At 38.2% G+C, this 20,459-nt stretch overlaps 1 protein-coding gene across 2 annotated transcripts in view; it reads left to right on the plus strand.

The window, feature by feature from the left end:
* The window catches only part of WASL (WASP like actin nucleation promoting factor), a 53,433-nt gene that overhangs the window by 15,739 nt on the left and 17,235 nt on the right, over window positions 1-20,459 (plus strand). For both annotated transcript variants that reach the window (XM_069802004.1, XM_069802006.1), the window contains exons 2-5: window positions 11,419-11,553; window positions 12,812-12,898; window positions 13,440-13,536; window positions 18,630-18,653. In XM_069802004.1, the coding sequence (XP_069658105.1) occupies window positions 11,419-11,553; window positions 12,812-12,898; window positions 13,440-13,536; window positions 18,630-18,653 (343 nt within the window). The remainder of the gene's footprint in view (window positions 1-11,418; window positions 11,554-12,811; window positions 12,899-13,439; window positions 13,537-18,629; window positions 18,654-20,459) is intronic.

Raw genomic sequence — 20,459 nt, forward strand, 5'->3', positions numbered from 1 at the left:
GCCACTGAGAAATGCCAGGTGGGTGGGAAATTACTTTTGTTTCATAAAAATAATTTTCCTTTTGCCATTAAGTTTTGAGTCATGTGCTTTGTGCTCTTTATTCTTCCATCTTAAGAATCAAGTGTTAAATACACTATGTAAAAAGTAAGTGTGATGATTACTTACAAAAGCATTAGTAAGTTTCTTACAAAAAATTTACAGCTGTCGTTTGTGTAAAATGGGAATAGGTGATTTACCTTAAGCCTGAGATTTGCACAGAATTAGCCATGTAAGACCACCATTCTGTGACACTGCTTCCAATACTAAAATTTGTTTACACATGGGTGAATGAATCTAAGTGGCTTTTGGCCTCCACAGTGCATTGGCAGATGCAGTGCTTTAGACCTACAAAGAAGCAGCCTGTACAGGCAGTGACAATTTTAACTGTTAGCTGTAATAAATGTCGCTTTACTCGAGGGGCATCCCTCATGGTGAAAGAATCTCTCCATTTCCTTATGTAAAACAGTAAAGGGTGACCAGGCTATCGGTTATTAATTAGTGTTCATGCATTGGGGAGAAAACTAACACCAGTGATGGGGAAATTAAGCTGTCTTAACCTTTGCTATTAGCAGAGAAGATAATGTAGACTCCCCACCCCCAAAAATAATGGATTTCTGTCTGTGGCAGCATAATACTTTTTCTTTTTCTTTTTCTTTTTTTTTCCCTTCATCAGTAGTTCTCAAGGCACTTTACAGAAGTAGAGGTCTCTATCTCCATGTTACAGATAAGGAAACTGAGGCATGGGGGAGAAATAAATGCAAACATCATGCAACAGGCTGTTGTCAGAACTAAATGAAAAATAGCAGTCTCCCAAACATTCAGCTGATGCTTTCACTGTTAGGTACCTCTTCTACTGCGAAAGAGCTTTTAGCGTTGTACCCCTGGAGTGAGCTTTGAATATGACCAGGGATCATATAACTACTACATCTTCATGATATTTTTTTCCCATAGCATATCTACTTTTTAAGACTTATAACTGGGAGTCACTTTATTCATGGGAGACTCAGTTGTTGGTATTAAAAAAATAATCTTATGTACAATTATAAGTTTCCTTATATCTGAATTGAATTATCCTAACTGTTCTGTTCAAACATGAACAGCTGAAGGAGGAATTAAAACATGGTGAGTTGTGGCACAGTGAAAGTGTGAGGGGGGGTTGCATCTCTAAGTACCTTTATGTAAGTGGATTGAGTCTGCTTTGCGGGACAGGACACAAGTTGTACACACAATTGCGAGACCAGTTGCTGGCTATTATTCAAAGAGGTTTTTCTTTTAAGAGCCTTTTCTCAAATTTGTTGATATTTTGAAGGGGGTTCTTTGTTTTATGTTGGCATGAAGTTAATGTTTTCTTATAAAAGAGTATTTGTTTTCTTTTAAAACAATTTAAGCTGTTTTATTTCAGTGTTCTCTAAGTATCTGAAGTCAAAATTCCTTATTATTTTCTGTCCTGAAGTGTAAAGATGATATGAAAAGTTCACCTAAGCCTCACCTCTGCAAAGCAAATACTCATTTTTTTATTTTTATTTTTTTAAATCTGGACCTGGGAGTACCAGTAGATGCTAAATAGCATTTTCAGGGGCTCGTTAATGAGTGTTCCAGAGCTGGGATAATTCAGGAATTCCTGAGGCTTATGCTTCACATCCTTTCTTTAATCAATTTAACTGTTGTTCTGAAGACTTTTACTTGTGAATGTCATGATACATATACCATGAAGTGGGCCTAGAAACAACTACAGTGGGTCTAACTCTTAAAACAAACAAACAAAAAAACCAACCCCCCCAACCCAAAACCAAACAAATCTGGTTTGGTTTTCATGGATGATAAGGGTCTGAATTCTAAAATACTTTCTCAAAGCACTCTCATATGTTCAAAGTGGGTGTGAGGATCTGCATGTTAAGAACCTGCATTAAATATGAAACTAGGGTGTAGAATCTGGAAAAAAGTTATTGCGTAGAAAATGGAATGGTTGGTGAAGGCTGAAGAAAGAGGACCTTAGTGCATGAAGGCAATGGGTGGCTGGTAGAAGAGAAGAGAATGTTGAGTCAAAGGAGCTAGTTTGCCTTAGAGCTGAATGGGCGGTGGAACAGGACAAAACAGTCGAGCTCCAATTCTATCCCATGGGTTGTGTGAAACTCATGATTCTTACCTTGAATCTGTATGACTTGAAACACCAATCTGCAGTTTCTGTGTATAACCATGAAAGCTAGCTTTGAGAACAAGTTAATCTACATACCTGTACAGTGCTCTATTTGTGTAAGGATCATCCTAGTCTTGGGAGTCTTGATTAATTTAAAATGGCTCAAAATTGAAAGGTAGACTTTAACTTTTCATCTAAAAATTCCCTGAGCTTAGAAAAGGAACAGTCTTATATGCCTTGATTCTGAGTGTCTTGGGAGGCTGGGAGTGGAACTGCAAGACAAAATGTCTGTTTTCTGTAGTGAGAATTTTTGCTCCATGGCAGTAGGACAGTGATGAAGTTGTGGACGGCCTGTGCGCAGCACGCTTCCTGTTGCTCTGGAAGTAACTAAACGTGTAACTTTAACAACAGAACACAAATAACCGCATTTCGTCATGTGTCTGCTGCTTTCTGGCCAGCCAAGATTTCAGCCGCGTTAAGCAGTGAGAGAGATGCAGCTGAGTAAGCTACTAATGATGCTGCACAGGTAAACAGGAAGTGACAGTGTTCAGCTTGCTCATCACTGAAAACCCCAGGTTGTGTATGTCATCTGGTAAATGATCTGCTGAGCTGAGATAGCTTGGAATGTTATCATCTGGAGCGTGCTTGTGGTTATGTCGTATCTCTGGAAAGCTGAAGTCTTGCGTGTGTTGTCTGAACTGAGGTTATAGGATTTAAAAATATCTTGATTCTGTGCATGATAAAAGCATGTCTCTCTTAATTAATCATGCGCTGTTTGATTTGGGTTTATATGGTATGCTGTTTACCCACATCTTAATTGTTGCTCAACTGTGGATCACAGAAGACCAACAAGTGTTTGAAAAGGAATTGGCCAGCTTTAGCTGAACTGGGCGGGTTCTGGGAGGTACTGGAAACGTACATGAACTTGTATCTGAAGACACTCAGAAAAATGTGAGCTGTCTGTAACTGACTGAGGATTAGGAGTGAGGGATCACTTTGCTAGACAACTGCAGACTTAAGTCTGGACAAGCACTTTTATAGTTTAGATTTGTTAAACAGCAGTCCCTTGTTTCATCCCTTTTTTGTTGTAACATCACTTAGCGATCACTGGTACCTTCTCCGCATCTGTAAAAGATCTTCAGTAAGGGTATTGCAGTTGACTTGTGTGCTGATCGGAACAACGCAGGGAATCTGTTCTTAGGTGTTAACTTTTTTTTTTTTTTTAAATTGGTTTTGGTCTCCTGATCTCTTAAATGTTTTGGGCTATGTGTTGTGTGGAACTGTCTTTTAACTTGGGTTAAGATCCTCATGTTTCAGAAGTGATAGGCAATACCTGAAGTGGTTTTTTGCTATTTCGAGAGAAACTTCTCTTCCTTCTCCCTTCAAATAAGAGAAAGGCAGCATCTTTTATGCAGTGGCTTTATTTTTAACATAGCCTAACTTTGTGTATAGGTGGGAAAAAATACTAATTTATTAGCCTCTGTGCATAGTGCATTTTTAAATTGGTGGGCCATGATGGGAAATTCAGAAATGAAAAGCAAGCTTTAAGCTTAAAATTAAACACTGTTGGTGATTGTAGCAAATAATTTCACAAGCGGTAGAACGGGTGAGGCCTCAGTGTCTTCAGCTGAGTAATTTTTCAACTTGCACCAAATAAAGCTTTTCTCATGTGATTGGGTATTTACAAAAGGCTCTCTTATGTCAGTTCTGTCAGATAATGTGAAATCTTGCTTTAGTTTTCCTGTCTGTGGAGCAATCAGTCTGTCTTCTGAAAATAATGTCCTGTAAATGGCATTAAAATTAGAAGATTGTTTCCAGCTGCTTACCTTGTTGAAATCTGCCAGCAAACTTGTGAACTTTTGTATTTCTTCTTTCTACGGGAAACCAGTTTAAAATCCTGTCTGTAGCATCTGAAGGTAACTTTTTTTGCAATACACAACTGTCTTTAAAGATAAGATTATTAGTAATTTGTTAAATATATCTTTAACAGCTATAATAGCTTTAAAGATTGAAGTAATCACAGTTTACCCAAATTGCAGATAAAGAAATATCTAAATCCCCAGTGGATGGACACTGTCACGTCAGACTCATTTGTGAAGATTCTGGAAGCAACCTGGTGCGAAGACATAAGTTATAAGCTAGTTTGAGAGTTTCAAAATCTAATTTATTAAAATCTATTTTTGTAGTCAAAATATCATGGAGTCCTTGAAAAGTAATTATCTACAGAAAAGTGTGTGTGTACTACTAAGTATCATCACACTCTTTTTGTACAAGATGCGGTAACCTTAAATAGCCTGATCCACTGTTCTTAAGGGGAAAAAAGCTAAAAAGACAGTCGGATGCATGTATTTTACTTACTCTTCTGTTGTCTGGGGCCATAATCCCTGTGGTCCTTCAGGTGAAGGTCTCAGCAGGAAGCAAAAGCAGTCTGCCTTTAGTGTCACTAGTTTTTTCTCTCTCCTTGTGCTGTTTCTTCCTATCTCAATCCCTTCCTGTCTGAAACTGCAAAAATAAGTAATTACAAGTTGACACTTGTGACTACTTATTGAGACCTTTAAAATTTAGTGAAAGTGTTTATTTGTGTTTGTATTTCTTGCCGTTATGCCTGAATTGCACCTAAACCATCATACTAGACATGCTTAAGAGGGTTGGATTACCTACTGTCTGGGGGCTAATAAATATTGTAGGATTCTGAACCTAATTAAACTCAAGTTTTCTAAGTTTCTGTGAAAGTGCTAGGAAATACTTTTGTCTACTGTAGCAAATGCCTCTGCTACTTAGAATGTGGAAATTGTTAGGGAAGCATACTTGCGTGTTGTTTATGTGGCCTAATTATTTAGGGATCATCTGAATAGTGGCAGGCTTATTCAGTTCATTTAAAAGCACTGTTGGAGGAGATTGCAGTGCATGCCTTCTGTAGGATTGCATGGTGATGAGAACATTCACCCTGGAAGTGGGTTATCAGCCCTTCCTGGCAGGACAGGAACACACTGTTCCCACATGGCAGGAGACATCCTCAATGCCAAGAAAATAGCTACATTTTCTCTTAAAACAGGACTGCTGTGCAGAAGGGAGATGAAATGGCCAGAAAGAGTGAGCAGAGCTTGGTTGTGTAGGCACTGAAGGCGTTCCCTTGAGAAGGGGAGGAGGTTCCAGTGCCTGGTCCCTGCAGCAGGTTTTGTTTATGTTGCTGTATTAAGAGTGATGAGATAAAATGCATAGCTGTGTTGAGCAGTGCAGAAACATTTTTGGAAGCTCCATATATTTGACACTGAAGATAAGGTAATTGCAGAACAACAGGAAGGTATTATCACTGTCTAACTCCAATTTTGTTTGCTTTGAATAACATGAATTTATTAAAGTATTGACATTTAAACGTGTAATTGCTTAAACGTAAACTTATTTTTGAGGTTGGTTTCAAGAAATATTTCTGCTTGATTGGTCAGTGCTACATTTTGGGTTTTTTTCCGAAGGGTACTTGTAATCTAGAGAAAGAAATTTCAACTGTGTTCTAATTGCCTAATTTTCTGTGGATTAGTCTTGATTTCTTATAGAGTTAGCTACCCTGCATTCTCACTTCTGCTTCTTGTCTTTCTCATTCATGAGTCTTAATGAGTTTCCATATCTTCTTCCATGACTCAGATAATGTTAGGCTATTAGAGATTGCCTTGGTACTGAAGCTTCCTGTCCTTCTTGTGGTCAGGTTTAGAGTTACACCTCACTAAGTGTTTTCCACAGTGAAGTGGTACCTGATGTTAGCATGTCTCTGTTCCTGAACCCTGCTGTCTGAGGAAGACTTACTTCCTCAGCATTCTTTTAATGTCAATAAATAGCAACAGCCCTTTATTCTTGGACAGTCGCCCTAAAAGCAAACTGCGGTCTATCGTCCTGGTCTTATATCAAAGAAGAAATGACTGACCTAGGAGCACCCAGCATCACCTGGTCAGGCTTCAGCATGTTGTCTTAGCCATAATAAGGATTTCCACCACAGTAGGTCTTAAAAAATGCCTGCCACAGGTACCTTCTCACCAGCTGTAGTATTGATCAGGACAACTTTTCCAGATACCTCCTTTAAGGAAAAGATAATAGAAATATTGATTTCTATTTTTACAGGGTTTGGATTGCACACAACTATTCACCATAGCTTTTTTTCACAGAAATCTTAAAGTAGCTAATTGTGTTCACTGTGACTTTCAGGCTGAAGGTCTTCAGGCTGACTTTGTGAAGAAGCTACAGGCAATGATTATATCAGCATGTTTTTTTTTCCAAGAGGTTACTCTGCTTGGAAACAACTGCTACTACTTGCACTCTTACATTACAGAGCAAGGTCTCCCCCCTCAACCCCCCAGATTTATTTGTAAGATACTTCCAGGGACTGGGAAGGATAACTAAGAAAAGCAAGCCTGTCATGTGCATTTAAATTACGTATGTATGCAGGGTTCTGCACCTTTATTGGAAAAAACATAACTCTTAAAATTGGAAGAAGATTGAAAGTCACTGCTAGTGTGTCTTCAACAGTACCATCAACATGTAACACATAACAATACGGAACCCTTAGAAGAATAAATTAAACTTAGTTGCATTTTTACAAGCACTAAAATGGGAGTGATTAACCACTGGAACAGGTTCCCCAGAGGTGATTTGCAGCCTTTAAAGTTAACCGGGCAGGACCTTGAGCAGCTTGAACTCTAGGCTTTTAATTACCCTTGCTGTGAGCAGGAGGTTGGACTGGAAGACTTAGAGAGGTCACATCCAACCAAACTCATTTTATGAGTCTTTGATCTTTGCACCACAAGCAGTTGTCAGCTGTATGTGAACACTGCAAAACCCATCCCAATGGATCTTGAAATGCTTTCTGTTCTGGTGTATACGGAGGTGGCTGAACATCCTCTTACAGCCTTAATCTTGCTGCTGCTCTTTGTTGTGACGTTTGGCTCACTGTGTTTTAATGTCTGTAGTTCTCTGTAATTTCTTAGCTTTTCAAAATCCATGTCAACCATAAGCAATCTAGTGTGATGGCTCTTTCTTGTAATGAGATGTGCCACTTTCTGTTGGCTTGCTTTACTGTTTTTGAGAAACACTGAGTTACAGCAAGTCATTAACTTGACAGGCTACTGCAGCACATGTTCACATCAGAAGCTGATCAATGTACACAGCTACCTGCTGCCCAGTTGGAAATGATCAGTGGCTGCTGTGATCACATTCTGCAAATGTGCGATGACTAGTTGTGGCTACCGTTTGCAGGCAGAAGGTGTTTTCATGAGCCTTTTGTTGGTACCACATATCCTGCAGTGTTTGTGTCCAAGGGTGAGACCAGCTCTGCCAGTGAGGCAGCCAGCATACAGCTGACAACACCAGACTTAACTGCTTCATAGCTCATCAGTGTGAGGGGTGTGACAAGTCCCTGGAGTCAATGGCATGTCCTCCAGCTGGAGGTCGACTGTGGAAAAAATAAAGGGAACTGAGCGGGGGTTGATTCTCATCTCCATGGCCTGTCAGTTTTGGTGGGCTACCTTATTTCTTTCCCCTATGTACCTTTTCCAAACATATAGATACATAAAAAGGACAACATCCTTGCCAAAACTGTTTAGCAAAGCAGTCGTGCCAAATTAAAAATCCTCCTCCTGAAAATACAGTAATAACTTTCGGTATTAAGTAACAAATCAACTAACTGTAACTCAGAAAAATATGCACTAATTACGTTGAGTATTTAATGCAATCCTGTTCAGTTCTGTCTGTAACTTTGGTGGTGTGACCTCTTGTGAAGAAATATTTACATATGGTTTTAAAGAACCCATGCTTTTAAATGCAATGTTTTCTTAAAGAATGTTGTGAGAAACTGAGCTGGGTATATTAACTGTCTTCAAAGTAGACAAAGTGAATGCTCATTCAGAAAATGCAGTAGAATACTCAAATTGACATTTGCGTAAATGTTCTCAGATGCTGCAATTCTGCAATTAAAGTTCAATTATTTTTTTTAGTTGAATTTATGTGGCTAGGATCATAATGAATAGCAGTAGATGAAGTTTATGGTTCATATATTTTCTCAAGTTTTAAACTTTGCTGATAAGTTTGTAAGTTTCCAAAAGCTGTGGACGATTAAATATTTTTGCCACCTGTCTTCCAGAAGCTGAATAGCATAAAGCATGGCACCACTGCTCTGCATGATGAAAATTAACAGTGACTGAAGTAAAAGGAGTTGGATTTTATTGTCCATCTCCCCCCAAAAATACACCTTATATTTTTTCCTGTATTGTGCTTTGAATAAAAAGAAAATGGTAGTGGTGTAACAGTGGAATTTGTAGCTATATGTTCTAACATGTGAAAGCCTCGTTGCAGTTTGTCAACACTAGGAATTTGCACAATGCTAATGAATAAGTTAAAATGTAATTGAACTCTAAGCATGGTAGGCCTCAAAACAACACCTACTTTAGATTCAGTGAAAATGTTCTCTAACTTGTAAATTAAGCTCTACTCATAGGGTATCCAAGTGTACATTACATCTATTACAATTATGCAGAATGAGGACACACTCTTGTGTAATATTCTTCTGTCTACTCATGGGGTAGGTGCTGGTTCAAGGTTTTATATGCAATCATCATCGAGTTACAACAGTTACTGGTTTACCCAGATAATCCAGTTGGTGCTTTTGCTGCTAGATATGATAGGAGGCAACGCATAGGGAGCCCTTTTTTGACACACATCACAGTCTTCTGTGCCTTGAATTTAAGTTGCATAATTCCTGCCAAGACCAGCCATTTCTGTGGGTAGTCTTGTTGGGGGGAGGTTAGTGGAGCTGGACTTGGTTTGGAGGGTTGAGAAGGTTTCTTGCACAGGCAGTGGCATAGTTGCTGTGGTTATGTGTGATGCCTTCGTTACGACTGTAGAATGACCCACCTGTGCTCCTCTTTGTTGTCTTGTGTCTACAGTTATTATCAGTTTAACACTGAGATGATATTGGAGAAATGAGAGAAAAGGCTGTTAGCAGAAGTGTTGAACAAAACATGGCCATCGGTGCCCCAAATTAAGTCTTTGCCTGTTGCAACATAAAGAGAAAAATGGCATCTCCTATACCTGCAACTTAATGTCAGCTAACTGTTTCATTCTGGTAGTATGGCTAATACAAGGGTCCCTTTTTACTCATCTGACAAGTCCAGTTATGATTAAATTATTCATATTACTCCTTAGGTTATAGGGAAAGAAGTTTTACCCTACACTTAGTTGTTGAGCATTTGAGGAGGCAACTGCAAAGCTTTCTTTTCATCAATCAATCATGCTTTTTCTGTAGGTTACCAGAAAGATTAGTAGTCAATCTGACAACTTGTGAAGAGGTGGTTGCAAAGAGGAACAGAATTATATCTTGAATGGTGAAATTTACATCGCAGTTCTTGGGCAAAGGTTATAAAGCTTCTCCAAGGAGTAGCTGTCAGTCTGGCTATATTACTTTGACTCTATTTTAACAAAATCAGAAGGTTTTTTGATTAAAAAAATCCCCTGAAACTTAGGTTATTCTTTTGGTTATTTTAAAGCAGTTGAAAAGTGTGACATGGGTGATACTGATACTTAGTAGATAACTTTACAATGCAACAGGACATGCCTGCATTCTTAATTTCAACTGTTTTGGCAAGTAGTCAGTGTTGATGAAGGCAAAGTAAAGCTTGTAGAGCGGGTGGGGAAAACCCAATATGGAGCCAATTGCTCAGACTAGATATGATCCCTTCAGAAGGGCCTTGGAACTATAACAGATAGATGAAAACATCTGCTTAATGTTCCATAGTGAAAAAGGAAATAAAACTCTTTGGCTTACAGGGAAAGAAACAGAACAAAACAGAAAACAATATTATTGTGACCTGTGTTCCAAAGGCTAACAAACTCTCTTCATACAGCATAAGTCTCATCCCCAATCAAAGAAGGATGTAGTAGGACTAGGTAAGATCCACGTGAGAGTGACAAGGCTAAAGCGTAGAACAATATTTTTGTTTCTCGGTACAAGAATGACTTAAAACTAGTATCACTTCCTAAACAGCAGAGAACTTACAGGACAAAGAAGTGTGACAAATATCTATAAAAGCATGTGCAGCATGGAGAGGCAACTATGAAACCATTAACACCATCTCCTAGTGTAAGAACAGGAGGACAGGAGGGACAGTCAACTGAAACTAGCAGGTGGCAAACTTTTAGATAGAAGTAGCTAACTATTCACACAGTGCATAAGTGAACTGTGAAATACAGTCCTGCCCAGTGTTGTAATGCCCAGAAGTTCACAAGGGTCTGAAGAGTGATTTGATAAATTCACAAAGGAAAAATCCCACATGTGCTGTAAAACACGTATGCTGGCTCAGGGGAGCTTTGAGCTCCAACCTGCCAGTTGCTGGGGTTATACTCCCATAGTGTAATGGAGTACTCCTGTATTCTTACCTAGGCATCTGGTGCTGTTGGAGAGTAGATCCTGGGCTAGATAGCCTCTGGTTTGTCCCATTATAGAGCCTTTAAGCTTTATGTCCTTATGACTTGGCTGCTAAATATTCCTTAAAGGCTCCAATTTTCATTCCCTCATAGGACTCTTAAGGTAGGACACTTATATACTAGAAAATATGCTGAGGAACATTGCCAGTGACTGAAACAATGTGGTGTGGAGTAATCGTCATCTCTTATTAAAATCTCTCAATTTGAGAACGGGACAATTTCAAGCTGCCAACTGGGAACAAGCCTAGCTCATGTGAATTCTCAAACCATGCCCAAGAATTTTAGGAGTTTGTTAGTTGGCATAGGCTAAAATCATGCCAGAGACCATTTGAACAATTAAGCAATGTGGACAGTTGCATTCCAGTACCCGGGAGTGTTTCCAGGCTCTGTGCAATTTACAGTTCTAGCCTGAGTATTGTATTTCTGAGCAGTTTGGAGTGCTGAACAGGAAGAAATTTAGTTGCACAGTGGGGCTTCTCTGTGTGACCACCATAGTTACTGGTCTGCCTCTTACAGGCAAAGTCTCTTTGCTGATTTTTATGAGCAAGAACAACAAGTTCAGTTGGGTTCTTAAGCTGTCTAAATCTTGCATAGAAGTGAAAATCTAAAATGTAGAAGTGATTTGGGGTCATTTGAATTTTACTGTGTTACCACCAGGGAAATCATCAAAGTTGCTGCCTAGAACTAGGAACAAAATTAAGAGATGCTTTGATAAAAGATGAAATGTAGAATTTGTGATTTTTACCTTAAAAGTAATAGCTACCTTTTCTTTTTAGACGATGTCTTCAGCAGTTGTTCAAATATATGCAGCAGATCGCAATGCCATGTGGTCAAAGAAATGCTGTGGTGTAGCTTGCCTTGTAAAGGACAATCCACAGAGGTCATACTTTATCAGAATATTTGACATTAAGGTAAGCATCTTTTTTTCTTTTTCAGACTCTTTAAGCTTGGCTATGTTCATTCTCCATTTTTAATTGAATGAACGTAGGTTGTTGTAGCTACAAACTCATAGAAATTCTCAAGTAAATGGTTGCGCTTTAAGTGGTGCGATTACAGTGCTTATTAATAGGCAAGTGCAACTTTCTCAGATATTCTAAATTTAAATTATTTCATAGATGTCTGCTTTTATGGATGAAATAAATATCATACAGTTTTCTTACAGCTCACAGAAGCTGTCTTCTACAGATCTGTGTAGTCAAACTAGTGAAAGTTAGCATACTGTCACTGATACGGATAGCTGTCAAAATTGTAGTGGATGTCATTACTTTGGATGGTATTAACAAAATAGAAGCTGTCTTCTGTATGGGTGGAAACAATCTTTTTGATTAGTGTGTTGATGCATGTGAAAACTGCAGGACAAAGAAGTTGTTTGGGGTTTTTTTTCCCTCCATAACATATATACATTCATACTGAAGATCTTTGTCTGAGATAGATGATATGATAATATTTCATTCAAGAGGGGGAACTAAGAAATGATGTGTCCAAGATGTGTTTATGCATAACAAAAACGATACTGAGAAGTGTAAGTCCTACTGACTTTGAGGCTTTGGAAAGCTTCCCATTATCTCTGCAGTCAGGAACAGCTCATTATCTGTCAGTGTTCAGTGCTTGAAGTCTCTCAGATTTGTTCAGGACTGCCAGCTGGCACTTGCATTTGACTTTGTGATTTGGTCCCTTGACTATTAGACTTAGTGAGAAACCTGTTCCTTGGGTGCTGAACTATAATGCCATTTAAATATATAAAACTTCTTAAAAAGGTGAGATTTTTGTTCCCTTTAAGTTAGCTGTTTTCAAGTCAAACCTGAGATAATAAAAGGAGACTGGAAGTCTCCTTTATTGCTATTGCTGTTATCACTGTATTCCTATCACTGGTCACTATTACTGCTCCTAGTATCACTATTGCAGGATTGTAGAACTTGAAGGATGTTTTTTGAAAACATCCAGGAACTTGAACAGAACACAGTGACCTGATGGAATAGTCTTCCACAGCTCTTCTGTGAGTTCCAATATATTTTGATTTTGATTGAGCTCATTTGTTGGGTTAATAGCAAGGTAGATGCTTAACACCATGTAGCCTCTGATTCTTAATGGGTTCTATTGTGAAAGAAGTTAAACTCTGCAATTTGTCTCAGTTTTTCAAAATCTTTTTTTTTTTTTTCTTCTTTTCAGGATGGGAAATTATTGTGGGAGCAGGAGCTGTACAATAACTTTGTATATAATAGTCCTAGAGGATATTTTCATACCTTTGCTGGAGATGTGAGTCTCAACGTCTTTGAATACCAATTTTAGAATGCCTTTTATTTGAACAGTAGCTTCTTTCAATATAACTGAGGTTTTTATTTAATTCAGTAAATTATTTATAAAAGTACAATATTACCTGTTTTCCTTGAAGCTTTTTAAGCTTATTTATAAAAGGGGTTTTTTGTATTTCAACTAGAAGACTTGATCAATAGGACAGAAGCATAAAATGCAGTTCTTTTTCAAGTCCCTTTAATGAAATTACGTTTTGGCTTGCAGATGATGTTTGTGAAGTATCATATATTCTTAAAGCACAAATTTTCCTCTCCCCCATTTGATTTCAAGCTACAAGATTTTGCTCGAATTTGTTAGCCATGATCCCTAGAAACTTGAATAGTAGACAGATATTCCTAAGATAGAATGTTTCACTAAGACTTAGTTCTAAATTTGCAGTGATGATTTTTTTCTGATTATACCTTCAGAAGGTGTAAGAAGACATTTAAGAAAGCCTTTGAAACATTTTCTTAGTCATGGGTGGGGGAATATTAATGTTTTTCAGACATGTCAAGTTGGTCTTAATTTTGCTAATGAAGAAGAAGCTAAACTATTCCGCAAAACAGTAACAGATTTACTTGGACGACGGCAGAGAAAATCTGGTAAATATTCAAATTAATCTTAAATTCAGGCTTGTTTATGTTGTTTCGGGGGGAGCAGGAAGCTACTTCTATGTCTGAAAGCTACTGGAGGCACTACTGCCATATTTATACTTAGAAGTAATTGTGTTATTAAAGAGTGCTTCTTTTCTGTATTGTGCAAAAATAATATTTTTCTGAAATAACTTAACTTGGTGCTCCTTGCTGTAAGTTTCCTTGTAAGCTGAGACTCCAAGGTTGTGCTGTTTGAAAATATAGATCAGGAGGAAGCAAAAATGGTAAGCTGTCGGTGGGAAAACTAGAAATCTTTCTGTAAGCTGTTTTCACATTTGACTAAACCCTCTTTTAGCTCTGGGCTGTTTATAACTGATTTGTTTAAATTCAGCCCAAGTGGGTTGTAACAAAGATTTTACCATCTGGTATGTTCAGCAGTTCATGTGAATGAATTTTTGGCATTGATCCAGCATTTAGTAGAGAAATATCTTTTATTCAAAACTAGTGAAGACATAATGTGCCTATACTGTCCTTAGCAGCACAGGACAGTCTGAAGCACAGCATGCTTTTTGCTAGCTGCAAGATGCCTTAGGAACATGGTCAGTGTTTTAAAGGGAGCTCAGGCTTCCTACAGATTTTGTCTTGGTCCTTTTCCAGGGAGCCCATAAACAACTTGCCTGTCTGACAGCCATATGTCCGTGAAGAATAAAGTGACATAAAACACAGGCTGGGAACACATGGATGTGCTCAGGCTTGCTGTAAGCCATAGCGCGGACTTGTGTCCAAGCTACAGGATGCATTTTTGTAGTCCGTTCTGGAATTGAATTGCACTAGCAATGCAGTGTAGACTAATGTAAAGGGAGGAAGCCCTCATCTTGGAGTGCCATCCCTGCAAGTGTTCTTGGGAGCCTACATGATCTATATGTATTCACTTGGATTTCATTCAGGTATGGTGACTCAGGTGCAGAGCATTTGTTCGAGAACCTTAAATGGCTTCTTTTAAGATTCCCTCTGCTCAGAATTAGAGTAAGTTCATAGGGCTTCATGAGAAGAAGTGGGGTCATTAAGAAGTGTCATTAATAATGTTTCTCATACTTGTGTAGAAGTAATCTTGCATCAGCTTGCATAGCTTGAGTATTATCAGACATACATTGCAGTTGGATTTGATGATCTTAGAGGTCTTTTCCAACCTAAATGATTCTATGATTCTATCTCCTGTTCTGAAGTTTCGCTCTACTATGTGTCTAAAACACAGTGCTACAGTGCACAGATATGATTTAGGAGGAAATATGTTTTGGCCATAGTAAACTTTGTAGTAAACTGTGTAGTGCCATAGTAAACTTTAACTGAACCACTGTTTTCAAACAAACCACCTGTTCACAGGACAGAGCTTCACCTCTGTCCTTCCACATAGAGTTTTTCTTCACAGGACCATGTAAGTTTTTTCTTGTTTACTCTTTGAGCTAGTATCTTGGTTTGTGTGCTCAAACTCATGTTGTAGGATGAGCTTACACCATACATTGGCTTTTTACAAACAACTCCCCCTCCCCAAACACTTACAACTTGAAGACTACTTCAATTAAAAAAAATAACCAACAACCAAACAAAACAAGCCCAAAAAACTCCTAAGCTTTTTTTTTAAGAGCTGCAAAACAAGAATTGAAAACAACCCTGAGATTCCTTAGTTAAGCCACTAGATGGAGTTCTGTATGTCATTGATGCAACTGTATCTAAATGTGCTTCTAAAATAACAGGCTTTGCACTTGCCCAAGTCAAAGCTGATTTACTTATATATATATATAAATAAATATATTAAAAATGCTTATATAAAACATATTAATTTATACATAGATTTATATATAAATTATATTATATACAAAAGTTGTATATTGTTTATATACAAATTGTGTGTGTGTATTCTAATGCATCTTAACTTCTCAAACACAAAGGTAATAGTCTGGTAGTTTTGATGCTTTTCTGCTTTAATGTGTTTTTTACTCCCATGCTTTCCAAAATGTTTCATTTCATAGCAATGCCACCTGACATCCTTTCAACTGAAACGAGTAGTCTATGGGATCACTTAGCAGCCTATTATACCATTCAGGGCTTGCTAGGAGACTTTTCCAGGAGTCTTATGGAAAGCTTATGTTGTTGGAAGGTAGCAAGAACAGCAGTTTTGGCTCACAAAACTATGTCTTGGTGCTGAGACTAGTACGCAAAACATTGTCTCACATGTGCAAGAAGAGGAAACAGCATTCTGCTCTTCCTCACTAGGCATGAAATGCACTCCATTATACAGACCACTCCTGAGTAAGTGCATCTGGAAGTCCAGAGAGGTGAAAGTTTGGCTCCAAATAGAGAATCTACAAAAGCTTGCAAATGTACAAAATATCTAACAAAGAAGAGAATGAGGGAGAAAGGCAGAGAAAGAATTATCTATGTGTTGTCTAAATCTTTTTAATATCAGGCTGGTTTTCATCTAGCTAAATTCTGATTTTATTTTTTTTTTCTTAAGTCAATTAAGTCCTTAAACTTAGGTTAGGAACAAATTACTATAATTAGTTATTTTCTCTGGTGGACTTATTTAAATAATCTCTCCATTTACTTCTTAAACGGATCCTAAATAATTCCCCCGTGAAGCAGGGTGAACACACTGCTTCTCCTCTCAGTGCTCGTCAGTGTAGTACATTCTCACTTGGGGTGTTCTTGCATGTAGGTACCATTAGTTTTTATTATCTTGCCTCAGAAATGTTAATGTGTGTACACACACGAGTGTCCTCTCCACATGCTGAGTGCTGAGCACTCGGCCATAAAAGGGCAGCAGAGATGTGTAGAACAGAGCCTTGTTCTTAACTGCCTTCCTGAAGTAGGAGGCTTCTTGACCAATTTTTATTGGACAGCTTGTAGCTCATGGGTGGGAGCTCCGTTAGTCCTCTCTGAAGCCGCCTTTTTCCTCCACAAGCTTTTGGCTCCTCATGCCGTTCCTAACGCACTTCATAAGCTTCAAGCTGGATACTTAATATGGAGAGCATTCTTTTTTTTGCGTCTTTGGTCACAGCTTTTGTTTTTGCTGCCTGGGAGACAAGGGCATCTCTGAAGTGCTCAGCTTGCATTGGATTCAAGTCTCAGCAGAGATCATTCTTGTTTCCAGGAATACTTATTCAAGGGAGCTGTGTTTCTTGGACACAGGCAGCTGGTGAAGTTGATCTCTTTTGGATCTTTGGGCATCTTGCATCTTCAAAAAAGGAGAAATATGCCACTCTCCAGTCAGGTCACCTGCACTTCAGAACAGGAGTTCGTATTTCGTAGTCAGCAGTGGGAACCACAGAAGAACAGCTAGTGTCTTTGGACCGCAAATTAATCTTTTATATACCCAGCAAAAATTACAGGAAGTGTTTAAAATGTCTTGCTTTGTGTTCTACTATCTCATCTCTTGAACTATTTCTTCTAATGAAAATTTTAATGGATTCCCATGATTTGGCACAAGGCCACTTCACACTTCCTGTGAATACCTCCTGCTTTTGCCAGCTTCTCATCCTGTGCCAAATGACTTGCAATCAGTCCTGCGCTCTCCTTTGCTGTCTCTGAGTTGTTGGATAAAACTTAATTATGTTCCAAAAGTTGAGTTTGGTGTGTTGGTTTGGGGAGGGGGGGGGGGGGGGGGGGTGTTGTTTTTTTTCTTTCTTTTTCAGTACAACATGAGTGGTTTCTTAAACTGAATATTCTAGGAAGAAAAAGCACAGTATTTGGGGAAAAAGCCCTCCCCCCCCCCCCCCCCCCATCAGATCTGATACCTTTCGCTGAGGCACCCTTGCAGAGGTTCTCCGCCTGTGCCTAAAACTAACCTGCTGTGAGCTAAGAGGCAACTGTCTGTCTTTAGAAGGCTTGCTCAGCAAAGGTTGATCCTCAAGGGGTTTTGGTCACCTTCCTCTGAAGGTTTGATAACCTTGACAGCTTCTTTATTCCTACCTGAAGATCAGCTGACTAATATGAGGCTGACTTGCCTTGCACACTTAGGATTGTAGATTTTCTTAAAATATTGCTAGGACAAGGTCAACACCATCTATGGAGGCACCTTCTCTCTTCCCCTTATGTTTGTGTCTGGAGAAAATGTAATAGGTTAGCAGTTTTTCTGGGACTTGCTGAAAAGTGAAATGTCTGTTACAGATTCTTAATACAAAAGTCTTGGGAGCCCCTGTTAGATTTCAGATACTCCAGATCTGAAAGGGAGGGATATTTTTAGGTGTGGTGAGATGACAAACTGCTTGCCCATATGGGTACCACTAAATCCAAAATTCTTAAGTGTGTGTGTGTAGGTATACAAATAGTGTAGCTGTGTACTGGGGGTTTTGAAGGACGATTGCAGGGTAGGTAAATGTTATTTGTGGTGGATAGGAATTAATAGTAAGTGAGGGAAACCACCTTTAAAGGAGAATTTACTATTATAGGCTGAGAGTACTGAGGTGTGAAATGTTTACAACTACATTTTAAATCATCAAACCAAATTCTTCATGGTTTGTGAAACAGTTTAGCTTTGTGAATAGAATATGAGATGACTACTAAGGAGATTCTGGTTCTGTTCCATATTGTTCATTTACCTGTTGGATAACATAGATGAAGTGTCTTGCCCCTGTGTCCTATTTTCTTTGTATAAACCCAAAAATAATTATTATACATTTTAGGTTCTGCGAGAGAACAATACTGCATAAAAGTGCTAATTATATTTCAAATAAAAATGAAAGAACAGCCTCATTCACTGGAAACCAGAAAACATAATGTTTCAAAAATCTTTCTGTACCAAAACAGCTGCTTTTTGAATATTTCACCTTACTTTGGAGTCAAAATGTCTGAAACCAACTCAGTAGCTATTTCTTTATGCTCCTACTTGGTTTGCTCACTTGAAATCAGTGCTTATTATCCAAGATCGGGGTTTTATTGTTCTGTAATGCTTTGTTTCAACTGCACAACAAGTAGGCTTTAAGGATATTAATAAATTCTTAAGTTTGGTTCAAGGTCATTGAAAGCTTCACTGGAAACTAAAATTTAGAATGAATTTTTCCTGTGATACCTATGAATAAATAGCTCTTTTTCTTTTTCAACAGAAAAAAGACGAGACCCACCAAATGGTAAGCTTTTTGCATGAATCACTGCCTTTTATTTTTTCCTACTGCTGTCATTTACTGTGTATGTATACCTTTGTTTTAGACTTAGTCATGTGGTGGCAAAAGCAGTAAACTCTTATTCTGGAGGTTGGTATACTTCTTTTGTTTCTGTTCTTTGGTATTTGTTTAGTTGTAGCCTGAACAATTTGTGGCTTACCTGGCACTTATAAAGAATGTTTTTGGAGGAGCATGTTTTGTTGCAAATAGGACAGAGGCCCTGCAGCTTAAACTGAGAAGAAAACTTTGTACCTTGCATTTGCTGCTTGATCTTCAGAATATGCATATATAGATAGGATCACTATACAGAACCTTGCTGAAATTAAAAGTTAGCCTATTTGTGTACAGGCAGGCATAATGATGACGGATTTCCTAAAACATCCATAAAGTTTCAGTTTCTGTGAAACTGAAATGTGTATCTGGCTAACTTTGTAACGTAGCCTTTTGGTCATATGTTTGTCAATATTAAACTTATGTTTGCATGAAGAAGGATTATTTGAATCTGTTTGCCCCTCGGGAATACATCTCACTGGCATGAAGATACATGTTCCTCAGGAGATCCTCTCATTAAGTTGATGGAAGGAGTCAAAACTATGTTTCAACTTGATCCAAAAACTTTTTACCATCTATTCTAAAATCAAGTGAAAAATGCACATCAAAGAATATCAAGTTTGGAGTCTTTGTAGTTCTGAATTCACACAAGTTAAAAAGTGATTTCTCCTGTGATATTTCTGTTGGTGGTCCAGATCATAGGTCATATCACTGTATTTGTTAGTTTGCTGCTTGAGCAAGTGTATAGGCAACTGATCATCTGAGGTCGCCTTATGGCCTGAGTAGGTAGTCTTAAATTTGTACTGAACAAGACATCCAAGTGTCTCGGTAGCTTACCAAAATAAATAATCCTTAACTAATCCTGAATTATGGGAATTACTGATGTCTTTTATATCCAAATAAAGCCTCTCTCGTGTGGCATACTTATCAAATAATTACTCTTCCTTTTTCATAAATGTTAAGTTTTGAGGAAGTTCAGGCAATCATCAGTTTAGGCCAGGCATTTTGAGTATTGATTCCTTCAACTGGGACTGGGTTGTTTAGTTTTCAGTCATAGTAATACCATCCATGATCATGTTACCAGCTTTTCTGAGCTTTCAGAAGATTTTAACTGTTCTGCCTCTTGAGTGACATTTGCTTCTGCTCACCTAAGCATTGCATCCCTGATAGCAATGTCTGCAGAGTAGTTGGGAATTAAAACTGTGTAGTGCCACCTACCACAAAAAAATTTAGCCTTTGTCTCTACTGTAAATGTTACCAACAGTAACACAAACAATTTGTTTGTCTAGTTCACTATCTGTGATTGGAATAAGATTTAAGAGAACTAACTCTGCTAAAACTTTTGTGCTTAAAATACTCTCATAATTAATCCTCTAATACCTCAGGCAACAACATTTTTTTGAGAAAAATACCGCATACTAAACTTGTGTTCATTGATCCTATGCCTTTATGTTGAATATTCTGTGGAATACATAGCTTTGCCCAATGTTTTTTATAATCACTAGTCAAAGCTCTGAGCATCTCTGCTTTTTTAGTAAACTGTTTCACCGGGAGTCCATGTACTCTTTCACGACCTGTCTGTCTACCTTTTCTGATTCTGTCAAATTCTGTAAAGTCTGGCTTCTCTGCTGGCAAAAAGTTAGGTGTGTTCATGCCCTCTGTAGTCACAGGTGAGACATACTCAGGGCATGGGTTATAGCCTCTGCATTTCAGCATTTGGAA

This window comes from Haliaeetus albicilla, chromosome 14 (genome assembly GCF_947461875.1).
Source record: "Haliaeetus albicilla chromosome 14, bHalAlb1.1, whole genome shotgun sequence".
NCBI lineage: Eukaryota > Metazoa > Chordata > Aves > Accipitriformes > Accipitridae > Haliaeetus > Haliaeetus albicilla.